Source organism: Callionymus lyra, chromosome 17 (assembly GCF_982586985.1).
Source record: "Callionymus lyra chromosome 17, fCalLyr1.hap1.1, whole genome shotgun sequence".
Lineage (NCBI taxonomy): Eukaryota > Metazoa > Chordata > Actinopteri > Syngnathiformes > Callionymidae > Callionymus > Callionymus lyra.
This window is the reverse complement of record NC_141834.1, coordinates 9,832,490-9,856,985: the sequence shown is the minus strand read 5'-3', so window position 1 is coordinate 9,856,985 and position 24,496 is coordinate 9,832,490. Positions and strand designations below refer to the sequence as shown.

Below are 24,496 nucleotides of genomic sequence, written 5' to 3'. Positions count from 1 at the left end.
GATCAAAACAAAACAGGATTGTAATCAAAACTATAATAAGCACCATGGATGTGTATACATCTGCCAACGAGTTATTCTATTCTATTGAAACAGAGCAAAAAACAAAAGAAACTCTACGACTCAAGACAGGAAAGAAGTGCCTCAAGTTTTAACCACTAGGCGATTAGCGACGTTAGCTTAGCAACATTTTAAGAATTTATTTAATTATATATGAATATTATGTCACATAATAAAGTTATTACAAGACACTTTACTGTGTAATTAACAGTATACATAGGAAGAGAAAAACAGAGCGACAGTAGCGAGAGAAAAACTCCCTGTAACAGGCAGAAACCTCGAGCAGAACCAGACTCAATTTGAACAGCCTCCTGTTTCGAGCTCCAAACGATACCGTTCTCAACAATAGTTGAATGAAGAACAACACATTTTGCGTCTACAGTCACCTGAATGTTTTAGCCATTTAAGTGTATGCTAGTTTTTTTTAGCTATTTAATTGTATGCTAGTTTTTTTGCTAGCTCTTAAAAGCCCATTTTCTCATGTGGACCCGTTTTTTCTTCGAGTTTGTCTTGTTTAAACCGTAAAGAGTATTAAGATAACTTAAATATTTGACATTTTAAATTATTGAATTGAATTGAAAACAATAGAATTGAAGAAGCGAATGACAAATCCTTCAAAATCGATCTAAACCAGATGGAACATTACATCTAATTATCAATATTTCACCTGAAAGAAATGCTATTAGAACTTTTTTTAAATTATTTTGCTGGAATCTAAAAAGCTACTCTTGTATCCAAAGAACAGAAATGGACGTCGAATTAACAACATAAACTTAAGTCACGATGTTGTAATTTACCGTCATAACTTTTTCTTCAATCAGGGCTCGCTCGTTGACCGTCAACTTTGAGTAAACACACTTTTCCTTCTCTGGCGCAGGATTCCACAGACCGCCAGTGTATGAGGAGATCAACACAGCCCACTGTTCTTTCTCCACCGGCTTCAGTCTGGACCCCTCCCAAAAGCCCTCCGCCGACCAAAGGCCTCCTAATTACGCACTCGTTTAGCGCAAAATAGAGCTGTAATGGCCGACAAAGCCACCGCCAGTCAATGAAGCGTTCACAGATACAATCATAGATCTGGCGTTTCCCCCAGTCGGAGGGGTCCGTGCCGGAGAACCTGGAGGAGGGGATGCGCCGCTAAGGGGGCACATGTGTGTTTTGCCACCCTCCGACCTCAGCTTAATGACCCTTGAGAGGGAGACGTGTTCTGGCGGAGGTTTGCGGGTAATTTACACCGCCCGCTGCAAATCTGACCACTTAAAGCCAAGTAAGAGAGTTCAGAGGTCACCGGGTATGACATCGTCACTTTGCTTTCAAATTAGCGTCCTCACGACCCGAGAGAGCAGCTCCAAGTTCAACATGTTGTAAAGCGTGTTCACGCCGATCGCCCGACCTCACGGTCGCAGGTTCGACGCCCGTGTTTTCTCTCGTCAAATACGACTAGAGCTTTGATGATCAAACACGTCGAGAGCAACAGCTGAGAAAATTATCTGAGGTAAATATTTACACATCAACTGGTTTCGCTGCATGATCGTGGGGACTATTTTTGATTCAATAGTTCTTATGGCATCAGGAAACCTCATTGGATCAGACATGGAAACTGACACACCATGAGAACTACAGCAAAGTAGTTTTTTAACACCATTTCCTTCATGAAAAATGTGTCAGAAGTCGGTGACCAACACGAATTCTCCAGGGATTCAGCAAAAATGCAAACAAAAACTACATATTATATCAAGAACAAAATGCTTTTCAATACGATTACGGATGGGATGTGACATCCAAAAGGCAATAATTGAAAGCTTACTGCTTTAGAAGTTGGAACACGCCAATTTTGGTTTTCCACTTAGTGGCTGAAAACAAATATTTCTACTGCGCCAAACACTAATATAATGATGAAAAAAACGTTTTTAATGTCTGAAGATTTACAACATTGAGCAGACAGGGAAGATGTTAACCATTTGTTTCCCTTTTGCTCGTTAACTTTTTTTCTGAAGTTTGATAAATCACTGAAGATATAAAATAAAAACATATTTTTACAATAAAATATAGATTAGGAAGTACAAATAGCTAACAGACGTGGTATCAATAAAATAAATCCATACCAAGACCTAATTCTAACAATTTAATCACACAACATAATAATAACAATGCAAATTTATTTAGTGTTATTTTCACCATAAAAAAACAGTTAAGTGCAAAAGAACATTTGTGATCAATGTACAAGTCAGTAGTACTCACCGCCTGCGTATTGAGGCGTAACCAGTGTGCGTTTTTCTTGTATTACTAAACATACAATCACAAGTGACATTATCAGAACTAGATAAACATAGATAAACATCTGATTCACTGGACACTGGAATTGGACGTTTAAATAAATATTCGGTCGTGTTGAGAAATTTCAGTTACTACCGAAAATATTTCAAAATCTAGCCACTGTATCATGATACTGTATCTTCACTACACACTATTACGAGGCCTCATCAACACATTACTAGTTTAAATGCATCACACTTTTTCTTTTTCTGAAGCTCTACATTTATTTATTAGCCATTTTACCATGAATTATTGAATTCAAGAAACATCTTAAGACATTTCTATTCGTGCAGGCTTTTTTCCTAATTTTCTGGGACTTCCGTGTTTGTCTCTATGTTGTCTTGGCCTTTTAAAGTGTTTATATTTGTAATTATTTGTATGTATTCCTTTTGATTTTTCAAGCACTTTGTGACCGTGGTCCGAGAAAGGTGCTTTACAAATAACTATTACTTACTTACTTAATGGTCAATAGTTACTGATGGTAAAATATGGAGATAGATACATGGACTTTAGAGAAACATCATATGCTAAAAGAAAACCCACCAAATCTCGGATACTACTAGATATTTATATAAACGTTGTGATACAAAAAAAGACATGTTGATTAAAAATGAATTGCAGAATCAAATATTGATGTAACAGGTTCCTCATACTTCAAAAGACGAGTATTATAGTGTAGCCAGTAGACTGGAAGTACTTCCTGTTTGTGTACTTCCTGTCTGTGTAGCATGTTAGCCTTTAAGCTTCTGCTACAAAAATGCTAGATTCTAATACATTCTAATACAGACTTTTTAAAACTTTTTCTAAAACAATTCCTCATGTCAAGGCTTTGATACAAGATGGACGTTACAGACGCGCAGTATTGAGGTATTTGTATGTTTTTACGTTTGTCTTTTTGGACGAAGATGAAGACGAAGACAACTGAGCAATAGTTGTTACGTTAAAATTGACTTGCATTTTTTGCCTATGATTAAAAAAAGCAACAGATTACTATGAATATAATCCCAACAATTAGTCAACATGAGTAGAAAATGAATATATTTACAAGTATTTTGCCATAATTCAAGCAGTAAAAGATCCGTAACAGGAAGCGAAACCCTTACTACCATGCGCTAATATCTTTTTGAACTTTGGTTTCCAAGTAATTTCCAAACAATTATATTCACACCCACATCTGCTCCCGGCTAAATAGCGAGTCTTGTTTGGAACTCATCCGACAGGGAACAGCAGATGCACAGGAAATGCTTTTGATCAAACGGGGAGGCAGGATGGAGGGGAGAATGAAGAGGGTGTGGCCGCGACTACATGTGCGTTCGAAAAAGGCAAAAGCCTTTTTTTTATTTCGCCGTGTGCGCCCGAATGTCGCGAGGCCATTTTGGCACCACGGGAAGGAACCCCGATGCTGGTACTAATCCTGACTGTCTCCCGGCTCCTCTGTGTCCCGGTGCCATATGTGATGAGGCGGCGGATGTTTGTCATGTGATATTGTTCCCGAGACGCCGTGTGATGAGAATATGTTTTTTTTTTTTTTTTTATGAATAGAGAGGAGGGTTGAGAGAAACAGCTGCATGCCAGACCAGTTGGCACTGAAGACTATAGTAAAGTTTTTTCTTTTTTTTTTTTCCTGCTCAGTTGTTTTTATATGGACCATTAAAAGGAGCTGATGCTAGCACTCCGCTACCCAGTGTAGCCTTTCAGGAACACTCAGCCTCACTTTTTTTTTTTTTATTCCTTCTCTATCTCCTAATCCATCCTGCTTACCTGTTTCCCGAGAGGTCAATCTTATTAGAAGCAACAGGAGTTTCAAATTAAACCTTTTTTTTTGGTTTTCTTTAAGAGAAAAAAGTTTAATTTTATTATTTTGCCAGAATTTTAGCATCCCAATTACGGCGAGCTCATCGAGTTCTCTTGTGTGAAAACATCTTCTGTGGCTTCAGAGCTCTTGCTTACTGCTCCGACCACATCAGCCCTTTAAAGTAAATCGTTTTAAACTTTTGAATGATCACTGTTTAAACTCTGAATGTTCCAATCATTAAATGGTCAACGCCAAGTTAAAATCTCCTAATACGTCAAACAACATGTTCCGATAATACCATGAAAAAGTTTTTTTTTAAAAACAATATCCAGATTATACCAACTACAAATCCTTGTTCAACTAAATACCCTTATTGTAATTCTTACTACAAATCAAATTCAATGTAACTACCAAACAGTAGTTTGCTCAAAACAGTGTTTGTTTTGAGCAGCCTTTAGCTACACCATTGTTATCACAGCAAAAAAAAAAAGGTATAGTATACAGTATATATATATATATATATATATATATATATATATATATATATATAATTCTTCCGCTTTTAGATCCAAGTTACTCATAGAAAAGAATAATTATATTCATTTAAATCCCACATGTTGTTTTACAGCTGTAGCTACTCGGGCTAATCACGTAGCTTGCTAGCTCTTCAGTCAAACAGAAAACAAGATTTCCCGCCAAAAAGAACCCCATTAAATAATAAGAAGCCAACTTTAGCTATAGGATGCCTTTGTGTTTTTTTTAAAATTATATTCTTGTTTTGATAGTAGTAGGGACCTATTTTTTGTAGAATGGGTATATGTAGCATAAAGCTGTAAACATTTAATAGATGATCATCTGCAAAAAACTTTGGAATTCATGACTATTTCTCTATATTTCTACACGTTTAAAACTTCACATTAATATTCGACAAGTCATCCGGGTATCATCATCGCCGCGCTCGACATATCTCCGCGTGCAATGTACCAACATGTCAGTATTTTGTACTCACTCCTGGGCTCACGCGGTCCGTCCACGGTGACCTTTATGGCTCGATGGTAAGTGGCCACTTGTGGTGGGTTGGTGAATACTGTGATTGTCAGCGTGAAGCTCTTGCCTGTGGTGACATCAAACAACATCAAATGAAATACCAATCCGTGGAGACAATGACCTGCATTCATGGCCCTAACCATCCCCGAGTCACAAGTGTGGTCGCGATCACGTAATAGCCAAGGCAAACTCGGGAAAAGTCCACTTAGGGAAGGAGGGGGGGCTTCAGACATGTAAGGGTTTTTTCTATTCTGGGTGTTTTGCTGTGATTTAACGCTAAGATGGGTCAGAGGGAGACAGCATCTTGTTATCCAGACTGTTGCTCTGTCTCACTCGCCGTGAGTGGGCCAGACGGCATTTTTAATAGTCACTTCCTTTTCTTGATAATCCCCAGCAGTTGCTGCCTAGGGGTTTTCGAGTGTGTGTGTGTGTGTGTGTGTGTGTGTGTGTGTGTGTGTGTGTGTGTGTGTGTGTGTGACTTCAATACGCACGGACGGCGAAGTCAGCAGCACTCACGTCTAAGGTATGCGAACGTGTCATGAAACCAAGGCAACCGACAAAGAAGCAGGAAGTCAAGAAAGAAAGAGGGGGTGTCGGGGGGGCGGATGGGGGGGGGGGGCGAAGGACTCATCATCAGAGCAGCTGTCCGTCGAGTCTCAGCCGTCCACTCGTGCGTGTCCTCACTTCTTCCGCTTTACTGTAAACATGACCTCCAAAGCTGCGATGAGATAACAGATCTGAGATACGACAGGTGTCCCGCATACCTGACACGAGGGGGGCAGGGGGTATTAATCTTTGATAAAGTGATACACCCAGAAAAAGTTCTGTCATCGTCACCCCCGGCCAGCTGGTGATTCATCTAATTCGGGGGCAATCCCGCACGCTTTAACGCCGACCTATCAACGGTATCCGGTTACGTGTCTTCATCAAACCATGGTTCCGTTCCCCCCCGTCCCCCCCTCTAAGACTATCTCGTCGGGCATCTCCGAACATGACTTTTTAAGACATCTGCAATCCCGCCGCTGTCCGAGGCCCCGGTGTTCATTACAGACAGTAGTCCGATCTCCCCGGGGTCCTATGTCACTTCCTGTGGTGAGATTCTGTATCAGTGCAAAAGAGGACGCCCGAGAGATCGCCATGGCAACCTGTAGTCTCCCTAATGTTTACATCTCTTATTCAGGCAACCCATGGTGGGACGGTCAGAGGAAACTCCATCAGGGTTCCTCGACTTTGGAGGACATAATACTGGCTGGATATGTGTCTTCTTTTAAAAACACACTTTTAAAGACTGGCTTTTATGGTATGTCGCTTTTTAACATTTAACTGGAGTCATCAACGGGTTTTTACGCTCCTTTATTTGCAGTGTTTTATCATTTTATTTAATATTATTTACCTTGGAACAAGTGTTGTTTTATCTTGTTTTACTGCTGTGCTGTTTTAATGTCATTTTTAAGTTGTTTGCTTTTACGTAAAGCACTTTGTAACTATGGTTTAAAAAGTGCTTTATAAATACAATTATTATTATTATTATTATTATTATTTAGGTAAAGCTTTATACTCTAGACTAGGGGTCCCCAACATTCTTTGCAGGACTTGTGTCTGCATTATATTCACCGACCGACCCGAAAACAGTGAAAATTAATCGTATAGAGTTTGTGTTTCACTCATTTTTAACTTGTTTACAAGTTCATTTTTAAATGAACTTGACTTGGATGAGCATCTTTAGAGCCACAAGCTCATTTTACTTCTGAGAAATACCATGTTTTTGTCAAAACAAAACACATTTCAGATAATAATAATCAATAATACACATTTTTTTTATTATTTCTGTGTGGCCCCGGTAACAAATGCCTAACTGGACTGGGGGTCCCCTGCTCTAGACAATTAAATCTCGCCAGGGGCCACATATTTACAGAGACTGTCATAATATCTAATAGAAAGAAGGAACAAATAAATTAAAATAACCTTTTTTTTCCATGATATGTTATAAGTAAGTAAGTAAGTAATTTGTATTTATATAGCACTTTCCCAGTCCAGGGTCAAAGGGTCAGGGACAAAGTGCTTAAACAATCAAAACAAAATACAATAAAGTATATACTTTAAAGGTCAAATAACTAAGATAAAAAGCTTCAATTGTATTATATATAAACTAAACATTTCTAATTAAATACAGTCAATTCTACCTTTGTCTGTTTATTTTTAGTGTTTTAAAAGGAAAAAAAACCCGTCTTTGTTTTGGGACATTGGCGTCTATTGCTTTGGGTCGCAGAGACGCCGACATGTCTGCAATTTAAAATGAATAATTAAGTAAGAAAAAAAAAAACTAAAACGCTGCAAAATATGAGATTGCAATTGCCAAACATGCAGGGAATGCTGCCGACTGCCAGGCACAAGGAAGGCCCGAGGATATGCACACAGAGCCATCAGCCACAGGGTTGCAGCACCACCCAACGTGTTTATAAGCCCGAGCTGTGCTGGGTCACGTCAGGTGAACGTTACACCACCCCGTGAATGGAAAAGACTTCCCAGAAACAAAAAAAAAAAGAAAAGTCAATGTCTTTTAAAAGATTAAGACCATCTGAGCTCTTGTCTGAAACATTTATCTCCACACAAAGATATTCATTTAGAGGAGAAAAAAAAAAGAAAGTGGCAGTGGTGGTGGTACCAGAAAAAAAAACTGCTCAGACTTAAAGGAGACAGGCGGCGGTAGTCGTTCCCCGGGAGTTAAAAAAGATCATTATGTGGTTTCCATGTAGAGAATGTGACCACTAATCCACACCGCCGAACCCCCTAATAGCTCCACGGCCGAGGGAAAGGGGAGCGTTTCATCTCTCACCTCGGCCACTGCGGCCCACGAAGCGCAGGTCGTTGAAGCGCGCCACTTGGTTCTTCATCACCCCGGAGGCGTTCCGCAGCTCGGCCGAGTAGTTCTCGTCGTTCCCCGCCATCACCGTCACCACCGTCCCGTCCGGTATGTCCCCCAGGGCCACCACCTGAAAGAAACCTCTTCAAGATCAATACATCCATATGATAAATCGCTTTCATTTCCTCTCAAGTGGAAACAAATCAACTACAAATCCCCCCCCGAACCTCCTCAAGTGCAGCGACTCCAGCAGAAGGCCTTGTGTTATCATTTAGAATCTTGGAAGCAGATAAAAGAGGCCTACAGAGCTGCTATAATTACAACCCTTGTGATAATATTTGCTATACAACACATATATCTTAGTTTCATTTGGAGCCAGACGTGCAGCTCGACATTTCCTCTTTGATCCATCTTCCCTCTGTCAGTCATTAAAAGGCCCTTTTTTTCTTCTTCTTGTGATTAAGTTAAATAATCAAGGCTTCCAGTAAAAAACTGAGGCCTACAATTAATATTTCACGTTCTGCTTGATAGTACGTTTATATGTTCATTTATGACGTCACGTCTGGGGAATACAAAACAATGATTTCAAACCAGAGAATATTGATTCTCTATGAAAGTGGTTTGCGGTTCAATTTCGTCACGTGGTCACAATTTATACACAAAATAAAGGAGAAAGGAAAAGTATAAAAATCATTCTACATAAGCTAAAATAATATTTTTTTTATTGTATTCTATGTAACTTATTTTTTTAAATCCAATATAAAATCACTTTTCTTTCTCAATATTTTTGATATTGACTTAAACACTTTTTAAGGGAAAACAAAAACGGACAAACTCACATTTAAAGACTTAAATAATTGAAATCAAGCTGGCGATGAGAGTTTCTGATCAATACAACATAAAAAATCTTTAATGATATTTGACCTCTTGAGACGCCACATACATAAGGTCAAAGGGACTGCATTTGGCCCCCGGACCACACTTTAAAAGGGCCAGCTGGATATGAATTTTCATTTTTCCATAAGTAAACAGTTAATTTATGTATAAATGAGGATAAGAAAAGTATTAAAATTGTAATTTTAATATGGCGTGTTGTTGTGTCGATAAAATAAACAAATATTTCAGGTTTTATAAAAAACCAAAGCAGATCCTGGTTATCGTTAAAAATACGGGTATTTAAATGACAAGTCTATTCACTTTAACGACTGGAGGTTGTTTTAGGTCACTTTTTTTTTTTTTTAGTAGACTCGGATGTTTACATTGAAACTCACCTTAAAAGCGACCGGCAGCGTCTTGTTGCAGCGCCAGTGGGAGGGCAGGACCGAGCACAGAAAGTTGGGACTGTCCGTCCGGACCAGCTCGGCCGGGTGGTCCGCGATGATCTCCGCCATGCTGCGGTTCTCGTGGGGCCGGAGCCTCGGCACCGCCGCCGCCGCGTCCGGCTGCGCGCCCGGCGGGCTCACCTCGTTCATCTTCCCGGGGACCGGCTGGAGGCTGTTGGACGGCGGGCTGAACCTCCGGCTGGCGCTCGGATCTACGGGAATGCGCATGGCGGGGACAGTCAGTTTAGGAGGCAAAAAAAATAAAAATAAAAGTTAAAAAAATAAAAATCCCAGCGATCGCGATCCGTGTGTGTGCGTCTCTCTCGGAGGAGGATTCGAGAGTGTGTGTCGCTGCTTCAGCGCCACTGCCAAAATGGAAAAGTCGGTGAGCCAGAGCGCGCAAAGGAATCAAACTCTCCTCTTTACTGGTCGCCTCCAGATCCACATAAAATAAACGTTCTTATAGCTCATGTTTTAAAAAATGGAATCCGCTTTTTTTTTTTTTCTCCATCAGGAGCACCAACCAAAAAAAAAAGTGCGGACCAAAACGAAAGAAAACACGCACGAAAATAACCTTAAAGTTTGTTCTATAGGTGCGACTTTTTTTTTCCTCCTCCTTTAAACGCGGCTCCGAACGTTTTTTTGTGCTGCGGTTTAAAAATAGTCACCGTAAATAAACTCGTAGGTGAGATTATAAGAAAAAAAAGAAAAAAAAAAGAATGTTCCGGGGGGTTTTCCCGTGTTCAACCCTTTTTTTTTTCTTTTTTTTTTGCGGTTTATATAGCTCTCGAAGCGCAATTATTTTCGCGACTCCCACCACACGTGGTGCGCGTGGAGTCCAGAGCCAGGACCCTCCACCGACATCCACGCAAAAACGGTTCACGCCTTCACCTTCCACCGGTACATACCGACATGTCAACGCTCCGCTCCGCGCGCATTTCCAGCAACATAGGTTGTGTTTCCACGGACGTGAGGACGACGAAGTAGGGTTCCGAGCGTGTGCGAGGGAGTGTGTGAGTGTGTGTGTGAGTGTGTGTGTGAGTGTGTGTGTGTGTGTGAGTCACCGGAGAGTCAGGTATAGAAGGAGCGGGAGTAGAGTTTCAGTGGGTTGCGCAGGTGACTCACTCCTCATCACCTTTTTTTTGCGCCCGTGATGCGTTCAAATGACGCGAAAAATTGGGATTTCTGATACTTTATGCTTTTCATCTAAAACACACGCGAACTCTCTGGGTTGTCATCCAGAGACGTATTTCCCCCTGAATTACTCTTTATTATAAGAACAAATAAAATCAACTTTTTTTTTATTTCTTTTTAGAATAAACAACCTATAAATAAACCTGTCTGAGCTCAATTACATCGAAGAGAAGTGACGTTATTATTTTTATCATCTATAAGAGTCTATTAAATATCAAATTCTTATTTTTATTTGTATTTCCCCCATCTTTTGCATAGAGAACAAACGCATATTTTCAAATAAGAACAGAAAGAAATCCTAACAATATCATTTCAATTTCAAAATAAACCAAAAGCTTGTACTTCATTTATTTAGAGGTTGTATTACAACTGTGCATAACATTATAACTTACTTGAGCGTTAATAAATCGAATTTAACGATTAAATTGACTGAAATATCTGGTTGTTTAAAGCTTGTTTCCCGTTCTTATGTTACAATACATAAAAAATAGTTTAGTAGAAGATTATATTGAAAAAAAAACCTTCTCTCTATAATGGAATATTTATTTGAATTCATCTGTAAAAATGTCTTTTAAAAAAAAATCCAATTAAGTAAATTCATTAATATAAATATAATAGATATTATATAATTATTTTCACTTCTGCCTGATGTTTAATCTCGATTGGAAGACCAAATTTAAAGCTTTAAATGAAGTAAGAAACTCTTTGTCTTTACTTAAAATACAATACTTTCATGTATATTCTATAACTGATAATATACTTTTTTGCCAATATTCACGTTAAGTTAGCTGAAGTGCTTATTATAAATTGCTTATGCTGGAGGTGAAATGATCAAGTTACACAAACATTCAAGTATTGAATCACAGTTGAATATTTAATCTCATCAACAAAAACAACAAATATAACATAAAAAATGAATATAAAATGTTTAACAATCATTAGGGCTTACTTAAACAATAAACATTTTTTATTTAAATAAATTGACAATTGCCATTATTTATACGTTTAAAAAGTTTATATTTAGTCTAAAATTTGAATGAAATGCCTTATTTGCCTAATTATTTGAATGTGGTTCAAAATACGTTGAAGATAATAATTATAGAATAAAACTAAGTTTATATTCCTTATATTTTAACCCTCCATAAGCTCTTAGATCAAGGTAATTACTTAAAAAAAAAAGCGAGGAAAAACAATTAAAAAAAACAAACAAAACTTCTATTTCTGTCCTGCACATTCCTCCAGCACATGGATGCTGTTAAGCAGCCTCACCCTCCTCATCTACTGCAGAGGGCATCATCTCCCCTCCGTGAGCCCTCGGCTCTCATCGGCCGCCCCACCCTCCTCCAGTCAGATCATCCATCAGTCTCCACCGACTATTTCCGAGTGCCACATCACACAGCGGCAGCATGTGCGGTGCCACTCGCCGCTGCTTTTCCACGGCTCCCAAATAGCCCTTTTATTGCACGGAAGGCTTAAAGACAAAGGCCTTTGAGTCACTAAAGCCTTCTCTCAAAATAAAAGACCTGCTCCAGCCAGAGTTTTGTCAGATATTTTCGGGGGGGATCCTGAGCAGGGATTTCTTGCAGCTTGTTCTACCGCCACATGGCTTTTCGACGTATGGATATTATTCGCCGCACACTGTGATACAAAAGCAAGCGGGGATTTAAAAAAGTTAGTCCCGATGTAACGTGACGATGTTACACAAGGACGTACGCGAGTGCATATGTGTTAGGACGTGGGAGGGATATATAAAGTCTGAACGCACTGACACGCATCTGGCACCTCGTCTATGTATACGGGAGGAGGGAAGGGGAAAAAGAAAAAGTGATTGAGTTACACTTCCCCTCCATGTGCCCCAAACAGCAGAAAAAATATGGTTCGGATTGTCCAACATTCTTAACAAGGAGTTCACGGATGGACAAATGTGAATATTTGTAATTAAATCTAGTGATAAACACGGTCGCGCCGGAGCCTCTCGTTTGGTTTTTCGGCTACGATGAATATCGTTTTCCTAGAGCTGGACGCACGCGGGGCGAAGATGTGAAAAACATCCTAAATGTTATTGCGGAATTGAACTCCAGGAGCCACGGTTGACTTCCATGGACCGTCGGTTGTGTTTGCCTCATCGTCCGACACGGTGGTTTGGTTGCTGGAGCTAATCCTAGTCAGCCCTTCGGAACTATCCACACACTCATGTTATAGACACTTCAGACTCCGACAGTTCGGTTCTGCATCTCCATTTTTCCCATGTCAAGTCGTTTAGTCGTTTATCTGGAGCCAGAAACATAGGGTGAGAGGTCACTGGTTCTTTTTCTGGGGTATTTCAGTTCATTTATGCTTCATATTATTACCTCTGCCAATGAGATTATTATACGTTTCTTTTTCATTTATGTCTATTTGTGAATAACAAAGACATTTCTAAACATATTTAGGGTTTTTTATTGTTGGGAATTGGAACTGGAATCTAAATTAGACATTTACAACATTAACATGTTGTATTTGGATTAACAAGTGCTTGGAACTGCTGATAAGAAACAGGACTTTATAAAACACAGAATACAATTACTTAAATATATATATTTCTATAGCAACATAGTAATAAGTAAGTAATTTATACTTGTAAAGCACCTTTCCCAGACCATGGCGCATTGGTTAAGAAAGTTAGATTGTGAGTTTTCATGTCAAGAGTTCATACGTAGTACAATGCATGTATGTTTTTTGGACTGTCGGAGGAAACCAAAGTGACCGGATTTAATATTTTCAAGCACACAGAGCATACGAACTAAAAAAAGGTAGGACGCTGGTTTCCTCGACCTGGAACCAAACCGTGCTGCGCTATTAATAAAGACGGTTTTTTCAAATTTTTTAAACAACAAAAGTTGTTTAATTTATTTGATCCTAAACTGTGGTTTTATAAAGAAATGTGAACTGTCCTACTTTTCTAGTAACAATTCAAACCCTGTTGATTTTTGTACTTTAAAGATTAGCATCGATAGCAGCAAAGCTAACACCATAGCTAGCATGAAGCTAACAACATAGCTAGTATGATCTAACATTAACAAAACATTCTAGATTACATTGGCAGTTTAAATTAGAGAATAAATCAATTAACAGGATTAACCTTTAAGACAAAACACCATTAATTAAAACTGGATACATGTTTTTTATCTGTTGCATTGCATCATGGGATTGTATTCATGGTGGTGTTAGTCTTAGACTTCAATCGACGCCAAGATTTGATGTCAAAAACACACTTATAACTACATTCCTTATTACTAATATGCCCTCGGCATGCGGTGCAAGAAAACACAACTCGCCGACTCTCTATTATAATTTACTGATGGAAATCAACCTGTAAACCTCCTCTTCAAGTCTCGATCACCGAGACAGTTGAAGTGGTTCCATGCGTGTATCAATTCATATAAATAAGAACCCAGTGAATACATTGAACTTTTATTGCTCCTCGCTGATCACATTTGGTTGTAAATGACACCTGAATATAAACATCCAACATCTGCCCGCGATCAGGGTTTTTTTTTTTTTTTAAATCTGCCCTCCGTCTCATTGATATTGAAGAAATTCCACCTTTTTTTTAGTCCGTCGTTTACAGCGAGCGGAGCTCACGACACGCCCTCGTGTAATCAGTTTATAGCCCTTAAATGAAACACTTTCCATCACAAACTAGTGATTGGCTTCACCTTGAGCCCAGTAACTTCACTTTTATTTTATTTTTTTAATGCAGGGCTGCTAAGTAATGATCCTCCTCGGCTGGCGTGCAGCTGGACTGTCTCGGCTCTGGTATCATTCATCTACTGTGTTACACCGCCAGTCACGAAACAGAAGCTGCAATGTTCTTTTTTTTTTTTTAAACATCCTTATTACGACTTATATCGCAACTTTTATTGAAATCCTCAAAATGTAACGAAATGTATTCAACTATGCCACGAAGATATCGATGGTAGGAAACGTTTATCTTTAAATAAAAGTCAGATATTAGCTTAAATATCCTAAAAAAACAGTATTATTTAACCAAGGACACATATTGGATGGTACCATTTAACTAGCTAAACGCTAACCATTGATCGATTCAATGGACGTTGGGTTCCATTAAACCACGGGGCCCACTGGCAGTTTGGCGTTTTTTTTTTAACATCCTTATTACGACTTATATCGCAACTTTTATTGAAATCCTCAAAATGTAACGAAATGTATTCAACTATGCCACGAAGATATCGATGGTAGGAAAAGTTTATCTTATAATAATAGTCAGATATTAGCTTAAATATCCTAACAAAACAGTATTATTTAACCAAGGACACATATATCGGATGGTACCATTTAACTAGCTAAACGCTAACCATTGATCGATTCAATGGACGTTGGGTTCCGGTAAACCACGGGGCCCACCGGCAGTTCGGCGTCGAATCATTTGCGGGACACACCCAAAAAAAAGTGTGGGATCCACGGAACCAGCGTGAACTTTTGTGCGACTTAAAAAGCAAATCCTCCGCGAAGAAAATAATAAAAAACAAGGGTGAGCAACACAGCCATCCTCCACTTTTCACAAGCACATGCTCTCATCATTCAAGAGGAAAAGTACAGCCACTTAAGACTTGGGATTATGGCTCCATTTCACAGTGGTGCATTTTTCAAGGCACTTAATTATAGCTTTCTAGTGAAGGGTTGTGACGAGGCCCAGGATTTTTTAGCCTCCAAAAGGGATGTTTCCATGTTTGGCAGGACATCGGCCAAACCCGGCTCAGCTGCCAACCAATCAAAGAGCCCACCCGGTTGGGGAGTGAACCGTCAACTCATCAGGGGCCGCCGGCCGGTCCGTACTGTGACCGCCGACTCTAGAACAAAAGGCGAAGATCGCAAGTCGTTTTTTACCCTTAATAATTATTGGATCATCGGAAAAGCTAGCATTGCTATTGTTGGCTAGTTATGACATATTTCCCACCGAAAATACATAACATGATTTAAACAATGGGATACTTTAACACATACTATATACTTGATTATAGATAAATTAGCATTAAATTCAGAACGCACTTCGAGTTGTTCATCACCAATACATCAGTAGTCATAAGATGCTATTAGCATCTAGACGGTTAGCATAACTGGCACAAATCCTGATTAGACATTATTCCGAGGTAAAACTATCTAACTTTCAATAAATATTAAGCAAATTCTATCCCTCCCCCCCCCTTAAAATATAAAATAAAATAAAATAAAATGGCTGTTTTCCAGTTACCTTTTATGTCCATAATCAAACATTTTTTACAGTAATTTTCCCCATATTTTACAGTAATCTGAAGACATTTAAATAACAATGTTATTATTTTGTTTAACCCAATATAACTATGCAACATGTACTTTATCAATATATATCAGTACCCTTTTTTAGCACATGAAATATTGTTGAGCGCAGTGAGCTTAAAGGGACAGCAGGGGGCAGTAGTGTCTGAATCTCTCTTGCAAAACATTCTCTGAGGCCTTTCACATGGACAAGGTTCTGTTTCTGGAACCATGTTCTTGATTCTCAGAACATTGTTAGTTAGTTAGCGGGACTTAAAGTGAAAGGACGCTATTAAGTGTTACTCAGCCTGAAGGAATACTACTTCCTCCACTTCCTGCTCATTTTTTGTCAGAATAAAACACAATCGTTGCAAACAAACACTTGTTGTAAATCAATTTGTTAATGTTTTCTTTGCAGAAATATTGTGGAAAAAACACATTTAATAATTAAATTCAAGGAATCGAAGATACACATTAGTTAAAGTCAGTTTAAAAGTCAGTCCTGACGGGAGGCCTTCGTGTCATCTGCGGTCAGGCGAGAAACATCAGCAGGGCAGGTGATGATGAGCAGAAACCCAACTCCTCGTGACCTCATCAACATAACACAACCGTCTGACTCAAATCCACACACTGATCCCAGATCACATCTAAGCTCTTAATGAGTGTTTGTCGGCGACGCCGTGACATCACCGTGAATTGTCGGGACACTTGGATCCATGTTTCTTGAAGTTTCTTTCTTGTATTTACGACAAACAAAAGTACAATAAACCAGGTATGCATGACTTATAGTTGACAGCTTATATAAAGATCTTGTCATAACAAAGACTAAATGGAAGATACAACTTAAAAAATGTAATATTTATGTTTTACTGACATGCATTAATAATGTCTGGGCACAAATAAACATCTGAGCAATCATCCAAAACTGCCAAATTTTACGAAAGGGGCTGAAAAATGTCAGGTTAATCTGTATATCTACATCTTAAAGGCTCTTAGAGAGTAAATAGAAAGTCATACCATATCAATCTAATAAATAAATAAATAAATAACTAATAAAATGTATCGTCTGCCGCAAACCCTCCGTGAAATGAGTTTAAAAAGTGGTATCATTTATTTATTTTAAACACAAACCACTTTCTTCCAACAAATTCCCTCCAACCTGCATTTTCCTCATGTTTTCATAATATTGACATGCATTGTGGGTAAGTTTAGTTAAACTACCATTCTTGCAGGCTACATAAAATGTAGTAGTTCCCAGCCTCTGGTCTGGGGTCTGTTACCGGTCAATGAGAAAGTTGTCGCACACAAAAAAAGAATCGTCATTAATTTCATAATTTATTTAAAAAATATATATCCCCCCCCCCCCATTAGACTGTGACTCCTAACTTGTTTATGTATTTTTATTGTTTTTATCTGAAGACAAGTCTGTGAATATAATTCCGACATTAAACCCCAAAGGACCCTTGCTCTCTGGGACCCTCAGGACGCCGAGGATAAGTGTTGGGATTATTGTCAGAGTAAACTGTTCCTTTCTAGAGTTATAGACAAAAATATTTGTTCATTTTAATGTAGCGACTGGAGCTCAGCTGTCTTCGTCTTCATCTTAGTTGAAAAAAACCCCACTAAAAAACATCCAAATACCTCCGTACTGCTCGTCTGTTATGTTCATCTTGTATTGAAGCCTTAGAAATTCTTCCAAAAAATGAAGCAAGTCTATATTTTAAGTTTGTTTTTAGCATCAGTGTAAATCTTGTGCACTGCTGACAATTACAATGTTTTTTAATGAGGATAAACTTTGTGCTGCAGCCGAGAGACTCGGCACTTACGCTACAAACAATCTTAGAAATATACAGACCGGTTTTTTCGTTTCTTTCAAAAAAAAAAAATCCTCTTGTCGAGACTTTAATACAAGATGGACGTTACAGACGAGCAGTATGGAATGTTTTTAAGTGTCTTTTTGGACGAAGACGAAGACAACTGAGCTCCAATCACAACATCAAATTCGACTTACATTTTTGTCTGTGATTCTAAAAAAGAAACAGATTACTCTGAAAATTCTCTTAGTTGATATGAGGGTGAGTAGAAACTGAGTGAAATTTGAATTTTAGGTGAACTAACATGTCAATCATTTTGTTATCGTTAGTATTTGAAAGTGTTTGTGGTGAAACCAACCCTTTGATTTAGAAGAAACAAAACTTAAACTGAACTCAAACTGAAAAAAGTGCATCTTTAGCTCCGGCTCAGGAAAAGCTGGTGCCCTCCTCACAATTGCATTAAATATATATGAGCCCATAAAATTTCAAAGCTGTGCCGACGTCAGCAGGTTTTTTATTTTGTTTCTTTTTGTGTGTGTGTGTGTGTGTGTCGCTGTTGTTTCCTCCAGGGTTCTGAAATGGGACAAGGGAGGATTGGGCCAGGCATAAAAATAAATTGGCGCCTCTGATTCAGATATTGTTTATGTGACATTACACTTGAATTGGTACACTAATATGGAAAGAGATGGAGGGAACGAAGGGGTGGGGGGGCTGTGGCGGCAGGGAGAGAGGGAGGGAGGGATGGAGGGATGGAGGGAGGCGGGGTATCAAGACAATTTCCTCCTCGCTCTTATTGCTCTGACTGTCTGCCGCCTACCGCCTTCGTGGAGGTCCCTAATTGAGATCACTTGTACTTTAAAAATAGGCACCAAAGAACTTCTGTGAGAGAAAAAAAATAAAGGAGTAATATGTGACGAAAGGCTGCCATTAAAAAAAAGAGCCCCAATGAGAGATCTAAGCAATAGGGGGGCTAAAGAGCCGGGACTTTCACGTGGGCCCTGCCTTCAGATGTCACGGCCCCGGCATGTGTGCGCAATATTCTCCTCTCTCTCTTGTGTATTTATGTGTTTGCAGTGTGAGTGAATGTGTGGCTTTTTTTTTAGATGCGGTGGAGTGACAGTGCCTGGGGCGGCGGCCCAAAAAAATAAAAAAGACCTTTTATTTATACCGTTTTTTTTTCTTCTGTGCTAATGTGTGTATGTTTAAGTTCGGCAGCAGCAACATATCTTCACAGTCTATGCAGCCTTTGTGTCATTAGCCTCGGCCGCTATTAGTCCTTCACTTTTATTCAGCCGGTTCACCAATCAAAACTTTTCCCTGGTCGACCCCCTTTTTTTTTTTACCCCGGACCCCGGTCCCGGACTCGTCCCTCAGGGTGCTCCGGTTTCCCCCTTTAAGCCATCTATCACTCAATCAGGTCCGATCCGGCTATTAATCAAACCATGAGCCCCCCGTCTCCTCGGAGACCGGGTTTTTGAAGGATTTGCTTAAAAGGAAACGTGGCGTATCCAGGAGTGGTACCGGACCAGGGCTGGGGAACAGGAACCCTGGACGGAGCGTTTTTCTTGGACCGGGCTCCGCTGTAGGTGCTAAAGACAATACAGACACTTGGGCTAGGCCAACATTCCACTTTACACTTTTCCCCTTCCTCTGTGCATTTCTCCGGGTCCACTTCCACCTCCGCGAAACTAGCTGGATAGTATCAAAATATTTATAGTACATCTGTACGACATGCTGTTCTCATGTACGCGGGACCGGTTTGGCCTTGTATTCATTATGCGACGTAAAACTAACACCAGATTTATAGAGCGAGATTTCCCTCCGTTCTCGACGTCCTGGTTGTGATTTGAGGATGATTTATGGGAGGACGGAGGGCAACGGACGGACAGATTTCGGAGAGACGTAAACCGACGGAGGCTCAGAGTAGCACTCGCCAGGGGGGGGGCGGTCATAATATATTGGCTCCTTTATCATTTGTCAGAAAAAAGAGACACGTGATACGCGGAAAATAACTTTTTGTTGAATTATTTTGGCAACACTGCACATAATGTAAAAAAGCAACTAAACATTCTATATTCTTGTTAAGTTCTTTGTGTTTGGAGAAAGCATAGACGAGGAAAATCTAAGAGTTAATATATTTATGTTTAGGCATATTTCAATTGAAAGTTTTTTTCCTTATTTTTTTCTACGAAAAATTCTGAATTATGTCAAGCCAATCGTTCCATATTTGCAGCTTTTTAAAATAATTATTTTTATTAAAATATTTCTTAAAATGTTGAAAATTACTATAAACATTGATTTTTATTATACAGTTTTATTCGATTTTTTTTAATATCAACTCAATAATAACTCAATAATATTCCAATATTCAACTTGAAAAATTATATTTTTTTGTGACAAATACCACAAAAAGTGTAAAGGTTTAGTGAAATACATACAAAATTAAGATTTGAATTGTTATTTTGGATCAGTAGATAACATTAAAAATAAAAATAAAAAATTAAATGTAGGTTTAATGTTTTAAATGAGAGTTTTTACTGCAAAAGCTACGTGGCCCGGGGGCCGAATCTGTCCCGCCACTTCATTTTATATGGCCCGCCAGTTGATTGACACAAAGTAGATTCATGTTCATGTTGATATTGTGACCTATGCTGGTTGCAAATATTTAAGATAAAATAAGGAACAAAGTGTAAAAACTGATGTTGAAAAAGGACAAACACAGGACAGATTGAACGTCCAAAAAAATGACAATTTTGAGAATATTACAATCTCGTACTTCCTGTTACGGAAAGATTAGTAAACGGTAAAAAAAATGTGGACCCTTTTTGTGATTCAGTCAAAAACCTCTGAAGTATAAGAAACTATTTCGAAAAGGTCATTTTAATCCTGTACACAAAGCTTTAATCTCTAATTCCCACAATTCAAAGCACTTTCTCAGCTCTACTGGTTTGACGCCACGAAACTCTGTGGCGCCGAATGAGTTAATGGAATACGTCAAGAGTGTCATGGCTGATGCAGCGCCACTCGGAGATGGGTCTTTGCCTAAAAGCTCAGCCTGTAATTACACCGAGCATATTAGACGACTGGTCAGGAATGACTCACCAAAAAAAAAAAAAAAAAGGAAAAAGGTGGGGGTGTGGCGGTGAAATAGATGGGTGGATGGAGTTCACTTTCATGGCCAGATCCAGTAAACGTGCGAACAAAACAAAATGGGTAAAAAAAAACAAAAAAAATGTTTCTTTCTAAAGATCACAACATCCAGGTCACGCCAGGACTTGAAGGGTTGAAGGAGCTAAACCAGGCTAATATAGGGCGACACGTTGGCTCCCATTGGGGCCATCAATTATAAAACCTGGTCCTCGCTAACTGCACTAAAACAAACTCTCGAGACCTGCGAGATGGCAAAAGCTAAATGCCAGACGTAAAAAAAAAAAAAGAAACTCTTGGCAACGGCGCTGACAATTAAAATGTCTGCTTTAAACACACTGTAACTTTAGAAGCGTCAGATTTATGGTGAATAATTTAGCAAGAACTGATTATCCTAAATCTCCAAACCTGATTTTATAGCATCATAGATCACCGGTTATATGTTCTCCTGTCACGGAAAAGATGAAAAACTATCCTCTGTAGTTGAACTAGTCAATTAGAGACGATTAAAATCAGCTCAAAAACAAACCTCCGACCTCCGCGCCGAAGCCGAGCTATAATAAAGTGCAGTCGTAGCACGTTTATGAGCACATATAAAGGTAGAGCCGGTGTATATTTTTACTGACGTGTATTAACAAATTATAAAATAGTTCAAATGCAAGAATGCGATTTTAGATTACTGCCAAAACATACCTGCTGAAAATTCCTGCCTAAATTTGTCCCGGTGCCGGAACAGCGAGGCTAGCTTTTCTTGGAGGCTTTCGGATCCTTTTAGTTGGCAAGACTAGCGCTAGCTTGGATGGGATTTAAAAAGGAACTCAGATCAGATTGTCGCGGCAATTGACCGAGTAGCTTGATGATTATTATTCTAGAAGATTTCAAACAAAGATATTTTGAATGATTAGCATTTTTATTAAAGGTACTGCATAGCCCAGTAGGGTAGCATTAAGCTAGCTCTCTCTGCCAGTCTCTCAAGCACTAACATTGTTATTATTCTAAATAATTCACTATAGTAAAAATATTAACTGTTTATAAACATTTGAAAAGCTTCCTGTAGAGATGAGACTATAAACTAGCATTTAGCAAAGCTTAGCCTAGCATATGAATTTGTACCTGTTTTGATGTAAACTATTTGTTTTGTGAGATTAAAAATAGGCTTCGTTCTTAGTCTAGTTTCGAGATTGTACATACGACAGTTTAAATAAAATCCTGACAAACAGGAAAACTTGGAGATAAAATGTCAATATTAATATAAGATATGGAAAAGATTTTGATTAGGAAATTAAAATGATTAAATCGTAGCATGAACACAAGTAGATGCTTCAAATCCAACGCTTAAAAACAAATTCAAAAGTAAATTAAAGATTAAAATGTTCAGAAAAAAAACACTTTTTTTTGTTGCTGTTCTTTATTTAAACAGTATTCTGTGGTTTTTATTTTTTTTAACACTTCAAAACATGGACAAATAATGTTATACTTACATCTTTCATGTGGAAATTCTAAATTACTAAACAATATTAGTGTTTTCTTCAAGTGTTAAATGCATTTTGAAGTTTCAAAACTAACCTTTTCTTTAAAAAGTGATCATATATCCGGTTAAAATTTTCCTTCCTTCTGTTCAGGAACTTTTCAATCATGACTATGGATTTCTAATATGGTTGGGCAACGATTAAAATATTTAAACACAAAAAATTGCTGTGTATATAAACAACTCCAACAATGAGTTCAAAAGAAGTGTAAACTGCCACCATATGCGCCTTCACCGCCAGTCAAACATACATAGTTTAAATCTCAACCTTGAAGAACATAAAATAAAATAATAATTACTAAATTAAAGCTTATTAACAATACCCATGCATTAATCTAATCGCATACTTTAAGAAAAACAAAAACAAATATACCTTTATCTTTCGAAATAAACTTTATCTGATTTAAAAAATTTTTTTTTATAAAAATGAAAAAAACAAAACATTTATTTTAATAATTTCGTGTTTTCCTTTAACTTCCTTGATGTTTTAAAAATAAAATACTAAATATATTCCACTTTTCGTCGCCATTGCCAGTTTAATCTAAACAGAAAAATGCAATTGTTTCGTCCAACGCAAGTGAATTATTGTATAATCCTCCTTTTCTCTAAACTTGACTCAAGTTCTTACTTTTAAATAGTCCAGTCTGAGGCGCACAACAAGAGTCAATGGCCCTCTAGAGTCGCACACAACAGACCTGTGTGCGGTGCACGGACACACCGTGTGTTGCTAAACCTCGCCGGCTCTCGGCGAAAGCAGGCTGTAATTTTGGATTTTCACTGAAGACTCCCAGTAGACTCTCACTGTTTGTTTACCAGACTCACTGTTTCTGCTGCATCTGCAGGGAACTGCACTAAACGGTGCGTATGTGTGCGTCTGTCTGGCTCTCTGCGTCCAAGTGTGCATAGGTGTAATCATGTGTGTAATGCAGTGTTCATGTGAAAGCGACATTGTTTGGACCAAGTGTGGTTTCGTTCTGTTTGTACTTTAAGGACGATTTGACCTGGAAATAGCCTTTAAATTACACATTTTATTGTATCGGTCAGAACAATTAAACCGGTGAAAAGCATTTCTTGACGACTTCCAGTCTAAATCTTTAGCCCGGGAATGGCATAAATAGATAAAGAGCTCCCCCTTGACAAAAAAAAATATCTCAAACGTGTTTGTCAGCAGAAACTGATTTCTGTTTGGGCCAACTCCTAATCCTCCAGAGACTAAACCGCTCACTTCATGTCCCGATAGGGCTTTCGTTTTTGGTTGAAAGATCCTCCTCCCTGTAGCGGGAATGAAAAGAAAACAATGTAATTCAAACGCGTGCAGCTCCCAGCCTGTCATTTAGCTGTAGCTTTGAATTGTTTTCCTCTGTGTGAGCTGTTTTCTTTCACGCCGAGACAGAAGGACTGAAATGTTGCAGCCTCTTTACAAAAAAAAAAAAAAAAAAAAAAATCCCCCTCACAAGGAGAAAGATGAAGGCAGGTTTGAAAATATCACTGTAATATAATATTCAGGCTCCTCTGGGATCATCCTGTGCTCGTTCAGCGTCAGGAAAAAAAAGAAAGGGTTGTAAAGGCCCGTTATTGTCCAAAACAACAGAAAAAAAGAAAAGACGGAGACCTACTTCCTTTGGAGAAAGTGAGGAATCGGATTGAATAAACTTGAAAATTCATCAAGAAAAACTCGACAATAACCGACTGTAAGCAACAAACTGTTTGGAAGGTTGAGTGACAGGATTCCAGACTTCAGAGAGGATCGGGATAATGTGGACGTACGCAGTCCTGATCAGACGGAGGTGCTCGTCGGAGCCGATGTAAACTGGCACAGCTTTGGAAACAGCAGGAAAATATTCCGACAAACATTGTTGAAAAATATCCGACTCGTACTCGACGACGCAGCAGCGGAAAGGTTTTCAAACTTAACTTGTGTTATGATGCGTCTACATATACGTGTCCATATATTAACTGCTTACCGTAATCTTCGGACTATAAGGTACATTTAAAATCCTTTCATTTTCTCCTAAAATTGACAGTTCGCCTTACAATCCAATATGTATTAATCATAGTTTAATTACTCTGTTTATGTGATACAGGGCACTAAAGTACCACTTTACCTACAAAGCC

General features: G+C 38.6%; 1 protein-coding gene across 5 annotated transcripts in view; it reads right to left on the bottom strand.

The window, feature by feature from the left end:
- runx2b (RUNX family transcription factor 2b) overlaps window positions 1-24,496 on the bottom strand; it is a 70,880-nt gene that overhangs the window by 29,567 nt on the left and 16,817 nt on the right. For all 5 annotated transcript variants that reach the window (XM_087813075.1, XM_087813078.1, XM_087813079.1 and 2 more), the window contains exons 3-5: window positions 9,350-9,612; window positions 8,052-8,208; window positions 5,178-5,282 (exon numbers count right to left, since the gene is read on the bottom strand). In XM_087813075.1, coding sequence (XP_087669201.1) covers window positions 5,178-5,282; window positions 8,052-8,208; window positions 9,350-9,612 — 525 coding nt within the window. The remainder of the gene's footprint in view (window positions 1-5,177; window positions 5,283-8,051; window positions 8,209-9,349; window positions 9,613-24,496) is intronic.